This window comes from Bufo gargarizans, chromosome 4 (assembly GCF_014858855.1).
Source record: "Bufo gargarizans isolate SCDJY-AF-19 chromosome 4, ASM1485885v1, whole genome shotgun sequence".
Taxonomy (NCBI): domain Eukaryota; kingdom Metazoa; phylum Chordata; class Amphibia; order Anura; family Bufonidae; genus Bufo; species Bufo gargarizans.
The window spans coordinates 217,494,350-217,507,027 of NC_058083.1; the positions used below are offsets into that span (position 1 = coordinate 217,494,350).

Sequence of the window (12,678 nt, forward strand, 5' to 3'; positions counted from 1 at the left end):
CAAGATGCTATCCTATCAATATGGGCCAACATTTCTAAAGAATGCTATCAGCATCAAGAGAATGCCAAGAGTGTGCAAAGCAGTAATCAAAGCAAAGGGTGGCTACTTTGAAGAACCTAGAATATGACATATTTTCAATTGTTTCACACTTTTTTGTTATGTATATAATTCCACATGTGTTAATTCATAGTTTAGATGCCTTCAGTGTGAATCTACAATTTTCATAGTCATGAAAATAAAGAAAACTTTTTGAATGAGAAGGTGTGTCCAAACTTTTGGTCTGTACTGTATATATACTAACTATCTAATGTAATGACAGGAAAGCAGAGAGCACAGCAATAACACTGCTGTCTCTCTCAGATCTGCAAAATACTGCATACAAGGGCTGCTGGGGAGGTTCTTATATAGTAAGGGGTAGGCAATTTTCCTATTGGTTGCTAGGGATGTTGCTAAGCTCAGACAAAGACATTGCAGCCTTCTGATTGGCCCACAAGCAAGAAGGGAGGTTACTGTTGAAAGAAAATATCTAGAATATTCGAAATTACTAATATATAACGCTATATTCTAAATATTTGCGAATTCTCGAAGTGCCGATATTCGCGAATAATATTTGCTATTCGAATATTCGATCCCAACACTAATTATCTTTTATGGAATGTCATCAGCCATTATCCCTGGATGAAGTATGTTACCGATATGATTTATATGTACTCAGCTACTATCTTTGTATGTACTCAGCTATGATCAACCCCCTGAGGAACCCAGTAAGGGGGAAATGCATCAGGGTGTGATTATCAACTAATTATTATCAAGGGATATTTTGTCACTATCTTTTCTATCTACCCTCTTTTGAGGGGAACTCTCTTTGTTTAGGGCCTCCTAGGGTCAGTTAGGGCAGGTACGAGGACAGGGAAATCCCACTATCAGGGATTGTCCCTGGGCAGAGGCATAGTTAGGGCTTGTACAGGGAGATTTTTTCCTCTTTTTCTCCCCTGCACTAAAATTATTGCCCCAGGCCTCTCATTTCTGTCACTGGTATTGACCTAGCTATTGCCCTTTTCTAAGGTACTCACACATTCCATTACTGGAACTATCCAGTGGATGTCACATGCTCAGTGGTAGTTAGGCCATATCTTTGCTTTCGTTCATTTAATTTCATCCGCCTTGATATATAGTTTTTTTTTTTAATCTTATCTCTATTAAAAGTTATGTCTTAAGGGTCCTAAAATTATTTTGTTTGATGTTTTTTGTACTTTTTTCAGAAGGACACTGAAAATATCTTTATGACTATCTATACTCAGTGTTTTGTATTTCCTAACAAGTAGTTATTATCTCAATTAGACAAATCCTGCATGTAGCTGCAGAATATCCTGTCATGGTAGCTGCTAATGGGAATGATCGGTTTCTTGTATGTCAGCTAACAGAAGAAGAAACCAGGATTAGCATAAGCCCAAGAACCAAAAACTGACATCAGCGTATGAGGTGTGATGTCAGAGCATTGTTCCACAATGCAGGTTGAGTGGAGCTAGTAAAAAGATTTTTAGGGCCCCAGGTTCCACACATTGGATGGTCAACGTGTGATGGCCATATCAACTGTAGCTGACCTGTGAATTTTGTTAGTCTTGGGGCATTGTCCATTGAAGAGCATCAGTAACCTGGTGCTCATTGGAAGAGCATCAGTGGGCTGTGATACTGCATTAACTTGCCTATTGCCTATTGCAGAGGAAGCAGTAGGCAGGGGCTTGAAGTGTGTGACGCAGAGATAGTGGGACACCTGGTGTACTTTTGGGGGACCCATGGGTGAGAGCCATATTGCTGAGCAAGACTTGGAGAGTTGTAATTTATGGTAAGTTTTAATGTGAGTTAAATGCAGAAGAAAAGAAAATACAATTAAGTCTATTTTCATATACAACATTTAAAGACCACTGTACATAACGGGAAAGATCAATAAAACTATTTCAATGAAAAACTGTGTTTGTTTCCCATAGAAAATAATCACAATGCAGCTTTCATTTCAGAAGTGAAATCAGTTATTCGCAAAGTTGTGCAAGACTTTATTGAATGACTTCGGCAGTTGATTTTTAAAGTGGAAAACCACTCTTAAACTTGGAACTGAAGCTTTGACTTTTAGTTTTCAGGCTTTTTATTTTTACCTAAAATGTATTGCCATATAGAAATATATATTTATATCCCAGTGTATTCCGCCCTTAACGCAAAACCCCGTGCATGTACAGCGGGGGATGCTGTGCCAGCACAGATTCTGCTGTATATGCACGGTGGGCTGATCGGGCGGGTGCAGGAGCTGCGCCCGCCTGATCACTACAGGGGTCTGCCAGTCCCTGGTAGCCGAGCCCCTGCTGTACCTGCCGACATCACTGTTACAGCGATGCTGGTGGATTAATCCCTTCTATGCCGCAACATAGAAGTGGTTTGCGGCAGGCGAAGGAGCGCATCGGGTCCCCATGCTGCTGTGGCGGGGACCCGATGTGTGACAAGGAAGCCCAATGCCGTGCAAAGGCTGCCCAATGCCTTGCATGGCATGGGGACCTGCTTTCTACGGGTGCCCAGGAGATCCAGCCTCAGGCTGGGTCTCCTAGGCAACCTGTTAGTATATTACTCAGTGTAATACACTAACAGGCAATGCATTACAATACAAATGTATTGTAATGCATTGCAGAGGGGATCAGACCCCCAAAAAGTCCCAAAGTGGAACAGAAATAAAGTAAAAAAGTGTTTTCGATAAAAAAAATTAGGTATCACCACGATATATATATATCACATAATCCACCCCGTCTGATAGACACCATAAAATAAAAAAAAATGTGTAAACCCCCATTTTTGTCACCTTACATCACTAAAAGTGCAACAGTAAGCGATAAAAAAGGAGTATGCCCCCCAAAATAGTACCAATCTAACCATCACCTCATCCCGCAAAAAATGAGCCTCTACATAGGACAATCACTAAAAAAAAACTATGGCTCTCAGACTATGGAGACACTAAAACATGATTTTTTTTGTTTAAAAAAATGCTTTTATTGTGTTAATTGTAAATAAATAAAAAAAAGTATACATATTAGGTATCGCCACATCCGTAGCATCCTGACCTAACCCCTCAGGTGAACACCGTAGAAAAAAAAAAAAACGGTGTAAAAAAAGCAATTTTTGGGTCACCTTACATCACAAACAATGTAATAGCAAGCGATCAAAAAGTCATACGCACCCCAAAATTGTACCAATCAAACCGTCATCTCATCCCGCAAAAATGATACTCTACCTAAGACAATCACCCTAAAAATTTCAAAAAAACATAATTTTTTTTGTTTGTTTCAAAAAAGATATTATTGTATAAAACTTAAATAAATAAAAAAAGTATACATATTAGGTATTGCCACGTCCGTAACGACCTGCTCTATAAAAATTTCACATGACCTAACCCCTCAGATGAACACTGTAAAAAAATAAAACTGTGTCAAAAAGCCTTTTTTTGTCACCTTACATCACAAAACGTGTAATACCAAGTGATCAGAAAGTCATAAGCACCCCAAGACCATACCAGTTAAACCCTGATCTCGCAAAAAATGAGCCCCTACCTAAGACAATTTCCCCCCCCCCCCCAAAAAAAAACTATGGCTCTCAGAATATGGATACACTAAAACATGATTTTTTTGGTTTAAAAAAAAATGTTATTGTGTAAAACGTAAATAAAAAAATGAAAAAATATACATATTAGCTATTGCCACGTCCGTAACGACCTGCTCTATAAAAATATCACATGACCTAACCCCTGAGATAAACACCGTAAAAAAAATATAAAAAAATTGTGTCAAAAAAGCCATACCATGTACTAATTATTATATGAGGTATCACTATCTGTTTTAAAAGCAGAGAAATTGAAATTGAAAGCTGCGAATTTTTCCAAATTTCTGGTAAATTTGGTATTTGTTTTATAAATAAAAATTAAATATTTTGACTTAAATTTACCACTGTCATGAAGTACAATGTGTGACGAAAAAACAATCTCAGAATGGCTTGGATACGTAAAAGCATTTTAAAGTTATCACCACATAAAGTGACACATGTCAAATTTGTAAAAATCTGTGTGGTCCTTAAGGTGAAAAATGGCCTTTAAAGGGAACCTGTCACCTCCCAAAACCATCCCAAACCGCCAGCAGTAACTGCATGTAGCCAGCAGTGTGTTTCTGATGATGCTTTCTTGCTGAAAGCAGATGCAGCAAAAGTACTGAAAACGTTGTTTTATCCCCTGCCCGGCGCGCTTCTCCACACATGCTTGAAGTCAAGGAGGCGGCGGCCTCCTAGCTTCAAGTCACGGTAACCACGCCCCCTTCCCTGCCCCTTCGCTGTGACTGACACCCGGCAGTTCGGCAAAGGCAGCCGAACTCTTGTGCATAAGCGCTGTGTGAAGGGGCAGGGAAGAGGGCGTGGTTACTGTGACTTGTAGCAAGGAGGCTGCTGTCGCCTTGACTTCAAGCATGTGTGGAGAAGCGCGCCGGGCAGGGGATAAAACAATGTTTTCAGTACTTTTGCTGCATCTGCTTTCAGGTAGAAGGGCATCATCAGAAACACACTGCTGGCTACACGCAGGTACTGCTGGCGGCTTGGGATGGTTTTGGGAGGTGACAGGTTCCCTTTAAGGGACTGATAATGGGCTGATTTTAATTAGCATGAGTACATAGTTTGCTCAGCATGCATGCTGGTATTTGTAGTCCCTGGATTCATTGGAGGCCATTTTGGCACCATAGAGATATAAACCAAAAGAGGCCCAGCATGCATGTGGGACCTACACTTCCTGAATTTCATGGTCGCTGTTATGGCACCCAACAGGTGAGTTTAGTGTTAGGACCCGTCTTATAGAGATCACCTTGGCATGCGGCAGACGGGCTAAAATAATTTTGTGCTAAACATCTCTAATTTATTAGCATAGCATTTGCAATACAATATATCTTTGTACTTTATTTGGTTTGTAGAGTGCTGTTGCATTTTGTGTTGTTCTATATGTATTTTCAGCCAATAGCGACATGCACCTGCGTATTGGGATGTGCTGACCTCCCCCCTCTTTGTTTTGTAGGTTCCCTTTAAGTTGTATGCTAGCTAAGTCATCAATATCAGATTGGTGTGGGTCTGACACCCTGCACCCCCACTAATTTAGCTGTTTTGGCAGCCGTGGCCATGCCAGTGTACTGCAGCTCAGCTCTGATTCAATATCTATAACATTCATAAATGGCGTGAGATCACTGTATTTATACTCAAGTATTGCTTTCTGATTTCCTTGTAGGAGTCTATCTTCTCTTTATTCTTGTTCTGAGCCCTGGAATGAACAGGACATCCAAAATAATCTGCGACCATCGCTTCGTATTGGTCTTTGTGAATCGAACCAGGACTACACAGAGGATGGCGGTGAGGAGACGCTTGTGTGAAGAGGGCAAGAACTCAGTGATATGACAAAAGGGTGCTGATCCAAGCAGTACACCATTAGGGGTATGAACACTGGCAGGAGCAGCACGTAGACAAACCAATGTTCATATTTTAGGGACATACAGCAGGTTCATTTATCACACCTCACCTCTGGGACTCGCACCTATCTCGTAAACAGAGCTGGGAAAGCGAAGGAGGGCGCACTGCACATGCGGGGCAGCCCTCCATTCATTTATGTGGAGCTGCTGAAAATAGACGAGCAGCAGCTTGGCTATTTCTGTCAGCCCCATAGAAATGAATAGGAGCACTTTGCTCAATGGGACTGACACAAATAGCCGTGTCAGTGCGTTGTGCCTCCCTTCACTTTGCCAGCACAGTTTACGAGATAGGTGCTGGGTCCCGCACCTATCAGACAATAGGGGCATATACTAGCGATATGCCCGCATTGTCTGAGACTGGTATACCCCTTTAATGGAAATGTTCCATTGGAAAATAATATGCACAAGAGGACTGTCTCATTAGTACCACCTTCTAGAAGGCAATGTCCTACACTGACTCAGAGGGTGGCACTAGTGGGACAGTTCTCTTTCTGTGGTAGACACCTCTTTTGCAGATATACAAATTGTAATGTAAGGAAAACATAGAAGAACTTGGTAAGCATGTATGCATTCAACCATAATATGGATGTATCTTTTAAACTATCTATTACATATGAATCCCTAAGAAAATAAATTGTAGTATTAATTTGTAGTAAACTTATAGTATTCATGTTATTATGTTGTATTGTTTAAGTATTCTCCCCTGCAACTTATGTGAATCCAAAGAGATTCTGAGTTAAAGTTCATGCACTTACACTAGGTCCAATTAAAGGGAATTTGTCATATATTTTATGCTAGTAACATAGCTTTATCTGCCAGTGAAAAGTGTCTGGAGCGAGTCTACAATTTAGAGAGAAGGTGCTGCCAGAGAAGAGTCCAACTTATTCAAAATCGCTGTGTAGCCGATCCCTTACTATTGTGGCTGCGCTTGAATTCTGGTGTAAATTGAGGAAAAGTTTGACTCATTTATAGCACAATTTGGCGCATGCCATTTTAAACATAATTAGGCTACTTTCACACCTGCGTTTAGGTGCGGATCCGTCTGGTATCTGCACAGACGGATCCGCACCTATAATGCAAACGCTTAGATCCGTTCAGAATGGATCCGTTTGCCTTACCATGAACAAAAACGGATCCGTGCAAACGGATCCGTTTTGACTTTACATTGAAAGTCAATGGGGGACGGATCCGTTTGAAAATTGAGCCATACTGTGTCAACTTCAAACGGATCCGTCCCCATTGACTTACATTGCAAGTCTGGACGGAATGCAAGCAGCGTTCGGGTGTCCGCCTGCTGAGCAGAGCGGAGGACAAACGGTGCCAGACTGATGCATTCTGACCGGATCCGCATACACTCAGAATGCATTAGGGCTGGACGGATCCGTTCGGGGCCGCTTGTGAGACCCTTCAAACGGAACTCACAAGCGGAGCCCCGAACGCAAGTGTGAAAGTAGCCTTACGAAGCAAGTAAGCCAAAAATAATAATCTACTGTGCCTTGACCACTGCGGGGGCATGGTTTCATGGCAAAAGGGGCATGGCTTAGGGTACTTTCACACTAGCGTTATTCTTTTCCGGCATTGAGTTCTGTCCTAGGGGCTCAATACCGGAAAAGAACTGATCAGTTTTATCCTAATGCATTCTGAATAGAGAGCAATCCGTTCAGGATGCATCATGGTGTCTTCAGTTCAGTATTTTTGCCTTTTTAAGGACGGATGCTGCGGTTTTATCTCCGTCCAAAATTCCAGAACACTTGCCGGAATGCCGGGTCTGGCATTTTTTCCCATTGAAATGCATTAATGCCGAATCCGGCCCCAAGTGTTCCGGCAAAACGGATCAGTTTTTGCGGTCTGCGCATGCTCGGACCGCAAAAAAATGTGAAAAAAATAAATGCCGGGACCGTTTTTCCAGATGACATCGGAGAGACGGATCCGGCATTTCAATGCATTTGTTATACGGGATCAGGATCCTGATCTGTCTGACAAATGCTATAAGTTTGCATATGTTTTGATGGATCTGGCAGGCAGTTCCGGCGACGGAATCCTCTGCCGCAAGTGTGAAAGTACCCTTAAGATGCAACAATTTGTGTCCCAATTCTGTAGCAAAGTTAGAAAAGACAGACTAAAGAAGAACCAGATTCATCATCCAGCACCAGCCACTCTCAAACATCTGGTGGATTTTTAGACTTCCTGTAAAAGTTTACACTGTCCAACCATTAGTGGTTGTTCACACATCAGTGATTCTCTTGGAGAACACGGACATCACATGGATCCATTCCATTCTATGTGTATTCAGGTTTCAGAGTTTTTCTGCATACTGTCGGACCATGGAATAACATGTGATCATGTGCTGCTTTGGTCTGTTTTGCAGACAGAATATACCCCTTCTATTCAATGGGTCTATGAAAACCGCACAGACAGCACACGGATGCCATCCATGTGTGGTACATGTTTCACTGCTCCATTCTGTGATAAAGTGAGAAAACATTTGTATAAAATGGACAGCACGCGTGTGTATTAATTTAAGTGTGTTTATTCACACATCTTTCTTTTTCCACTCATTGTGGGTCAGTACTTTGCACTACATATACTACTTTGGTTCATTTCTGGATCAAACATGCCCATAGAAATCTGTAAGTCCATGAAAACCACAGACAGAACATAGATGTTATAGATATGCCACCATGGGGAAAACGTCCTCACCAACTTGCAGTATGTGTAAAAAGCAGAGAAAATGACATTTCGGGGTCATCATATCTCAACTCAGCTTTCCTCACAGATGGCTACATATTTATTGAGATATATTGATCTTATTATAGTCTTTCTCCTCAGGCTCAATGTGAAGACCAAAAAATTCTGTTGACTCCTATTAGTATTCCAAATGTTGAAGTTAGAGTTGCAGACTGGCAGAACATGACAGTAAGTGACATGTGTTGTGTATAAAAGTAACTCTTGTCTCATGGGCTCACCCGTATCTCTGAAATACCTGCCTTCAAATTAAAACGTTACTGAGTTTTGATAGAGAAAAATCTGAATTCTGAGACCCCCTGATTTCTAAAAGAAGGAAAGAGATGTGCTCTCATATCACTCTCCCTCTCTTCTCTGCAGGAGAGGAGGACACAAGATGGACTCAACAGAAAGTCGGACTTGATTCCATCCCCTGCAGTGAGGAGAGCAAGATATGCAAGCACTTCTCTCTCCTCCTAACAATCAGCGGGATCTCAGAACTCAGACCTCAACCATTAATATGTCACCATGACCTATCATAGGTTTCAGAAAAAATCTGTGACCCTTTAAAGAATGTTCAAAGCCCCGGTCGTTTGGCCACAGAGGGAAACCGGGACACATCGCAAGGGAAAAGGAGAAAAGAGGGAAGTGGGGAAGGGGAAAGAAGGGAAAAAGGAAAAGGGGGAAAATGTTTAATTCAATAATAATAATAATCAGTTTTTTATTAGCACGGAGGCACTTTATTGATGAATTGATAATATTTAAGGAAAAATTATGTAGATAAATTCTATTGTGTCCTTTTAATGACAAAAAAAATAAAAATTCTTTGTCAGCAATTAACTTTCTAAATATGTTTATACACAATACACATACCGAACCATATAAAAATCCTTCAATCCTGCGCTTAAAATAAGAAAGTTTAAATCCGATTGGTTGATTTGTGCGCTGTGTGTTCTCTATAGTGACACATAATACTGAACAATACAAACCCCAATAATGGTGCTCAGTATGGTCCTATAATGCTTACCTTATTTATTTATTTTTTTGCAGGATGAGTCATATTTTTAAAGGTACCATTTGGGATACATATGATTTTTTTGATAGTTACATTTTTATTTTATTTTTTTGCTAGGCGAGATACAAAAACACAGGAATTCTGGTATTGTGCATTTCTTTTATTACCAGACTGTAGAGAAAAAAAGACATGGATCACACATCCACATACCTTACATTGATTGCTTCACAGCATAATTTATAAACTGTACATGAGGAACTTTTTGATCAAAATGCATAGGTCCACTCACCGCGTACATTTTTTACGGCGTTCACTGTTTGGAATAAATAATGTGATACTGTGTTTTTTTTAATGCTTTTAGGCTACATTCACATGACCGTGGTTTTGGTCTGCATCCGAGCCGCATTTTCTTTTGCGGCTTGGATGTGGACCCATTCACTTCGGTGGGACCGCAAAAGATGTGGATAACATTCTGTGTGCTGTCCGCATCCGTTGCTCCGTTCCGTGGCCCCACAAAAAGAATATCTGTCCTATTCTTGTGTTGCAGACAAGAATAGGCACATGGGCGACATCCGTGTTTTGCGGATCGGCAATTTGCGGACCACAAAACACGGCACGGTCGTGTGTATGTAGCCTTACTGTTATCCAATTACAGTGAGTTGCGCATGCAGGACTTTTTGTTCAGCCGAAATCCGGTGTTAATGCCGGAAAGCAGCCGGATGCCTTTCTGATCCTTTTGCACTCAATGGGGATCCAGCACGGGGCCCTATCCGGCTATGCCAGGTATGGTGAAATCCGGCAGTGTGTTCCTCTGCTGGATCAAGCTACCAGAGTTCACATCATATATATGAACATAGCCTTATCTGGCCTATTGGCAAGGCACACTGGCCACTAAGGGGCACATTTTTTAAGACCGGCTTTTAGACACCGGTCTTAATAAACCCCTAAGCTGGCGGTGGTTCCGCTGAAGTTATGAAGAGGTGCCGGCTTCTTCATAACTTCGACGGTTCCACCAGTTCTAAATGTAATAAAGTTCCTAGCTGCCTTATCAGCCCGTCCCTTTCCGCACCCATGCCATGCCACTTTTTTAGACCTGCCGTGAGCGGGAAGAAGTTGCAGATTGCACATGCATAAGCTTACCATAAACGACGGTATTATTTAACCAATATTTCTTCCTATTTGTACAAAGAATAATATAATTGCACAGATTACTATCAGTTCCTAACTGCAACATATCCTGAACTGTAGAGTCATAAAGTTCAACAAGCCTCAGACAAATGTGCTCTTTTAAAACTATGCAACTTTCAGACGAAACTGTCCCATTAGCTCAGTTCTTATGTGTGTCACAGATCCGGTCACAAATAAAGAACAAAATATCTCATTATGCAACGCTATTCTGTCCCGTAAGATGACAGACACCATGAAGGAAACCTAATGGACCCCATTATAGTTAATGTGACAGATCCATTTTGTTTTTGCTTGCATTGTATTTTTTTGTTCCTATGACATGACAGAGCATAGTAAGAGAATGTTCAATGAAGCCTTACTATGATGGTCATAAAGAAGAATTGCATAGACTATTGCATATTTGTGTAATCTAGGTCTATTGGCAGCGCCCACTGCAGAGTTTGCTACATCTGTATTTATTATAGTGCTTTTATTGCTTTAATAGGATCTGCATAATTATGTATGCAGGCAACTCTAGTGACATGGTTTACAGTATGAGGGATACTGCTAACAGTATTATTTATTGGGAGCACTCTACTGACACTTCAGCAAATGGCCTTTATTGGGCAGCGGTAGTAGTTCCACCTGGGAAATATGGCATTTTTGCTGTGTAAACACTACCGTAGATGGTATTTATTATGTAGAGAAAGTTAATACAAGGCACTTACTAATGTATAGTGATTGTCCATATTGCCTCCTGTACTGGCTTGATTTATTTTTCCATTGCATTATACACTGCTCAGGGTTATAACCACCGGCATAGAGCAGATACAAGGTAGCCGGGATGGGAGGTGCTGTGCATGTGTGCCTTTGCGCACTCCCACCAGAGAGGCTAGTCCTATTTCCTATAGTGTGCAATCCAACCCTGGATACAAGCAGTGTATAATGTGATGGAAAAATGAATCCAGCCAGCAAAAGAGACAATGTGGACAATCACAATACATTAGTAAGTGCCTTGTATTAAGTTTCTCTACATGATAAATGCCATTTGCTGAAGTGAGACAGCCCCTTTAATGGTATTGTTAATGGCTGTCTTTATAGAAGCAGGGACTGTATTTTTAGGCAGGGTTTACAAAGCAAAAATGTCAGTGCCATATCTCGTGTCCCTGAAAAGTATTCTTAAAAACAGTCAAGTATTTTTATTGGTATAGGGCAGAGATGGGTGAACTGCGGCTCTCTAGCTGTTGTAAAACTACAACTCCCATCATGCCCTGCTGTAGGCTGATAGCTGTAGGCAGACTGGGAATACTGGGATTTGTAGTTTCGCAACAGCTGGAGAGCCGCAGTTTGCCCATCCGTGGTATAGGGTAAATATGTTGAGGCAATTGGCATGTTTAAATTTTTATACCCACCAACAATGATGGATTATTCATCAATAATTATTTTTTGTTATGTTCTTTAACAGGTGTTGCAGCAAGGGAATGAGGTTTTATCTCACCTAAACCTTTTTATGAATGTCACACAACATTTAAAGACTCCTGAATGTATGTCCCAGCAATTGAAACAACTCACGCGCAGTATCAGAGCGGTACATGGCCTTGTTAATAAGGCATGGAAGCAAGCTAATAACAACACTCAAGAAGCTTTTTTTGTTCCATCAGATTCAGTTTCCACTATTTCTTCAGACATCATGGACATTTTTCACAGATTTGTCAAACTGCTTCAGGGGAAAGTAACCTTCCTTTTGAATACCCTATGTGATGTCAGCTCCAGATGAGAGCATCTAAGCATGTAAACTACTGCTAATCAAGGGACATGTAACTAGATCTCCACCTGACCTATGTTGATTATTGCGTTGCACTTGGACTGGAAACTTCACTATCATGTATATATCAGTTTGTTCATGGGACAATAAGTCAAATAAACTATTTTTATTAATTTTAGAGAGTTTTATTTGCCTCACTAAATCTTGTATAATAAACCAGTCCACAAGGCTCACACTGAATACATATGTGGCTCTCAAAATCAGTTTCATTTTTTGGAGGATGTATAAGACATTGAAATATTTCTCTCTTCAGATTATTGTTTAACTTTCTTCATGTACATCATGACTGACTGCAAGCAGAGGGGTAACTTGAGGCTCCTGGACCTCAATGCAAAATATGTAACAGAGCTACCAACTACAATGTGGCAATGGTTAATGGTGGCTTCTCATGTGACAGTGGTGTTAGCGTAACAGAA

General features: G+C 40.9%; 1 protein-coding gene across 3 annotated transcripts in view; it reads left to right on the forward strand.

Moving 5' to 3' along the window:
* Nucleotides 1–12,373, forward strand: part of LOC122935019 — a 31,972-nt gene extending 19,599 nt beyond the window's left edge. For 2 of the 3 annotated variants that reach the window (XM_044290738.1, XM_044290741.1), the window contains 3 exons: nt 5,294–5,415; nt 8,361–8,447; nt 11,903–12,373. In XM_044290738.1, coding sequence (XP_044146673.1) covers nt 5,294–5,415; nt 8,361–8,447; nt 11,903–12,214 — 521 coding nt within the window. In that variant the 3' untranslated portion in view covers nt 12,215–12,373. The remainder of the gene's footprint in view (nt 1–5,293; nt 5,416–8,360; nt 8,448–11,902) is intronic. The other variant, XM_044290740.1, reaches the window with a different exon arrangement.
* The last annotated feature ends 305 nt before the right edge of the window (nt 12,374–12,678 follow it).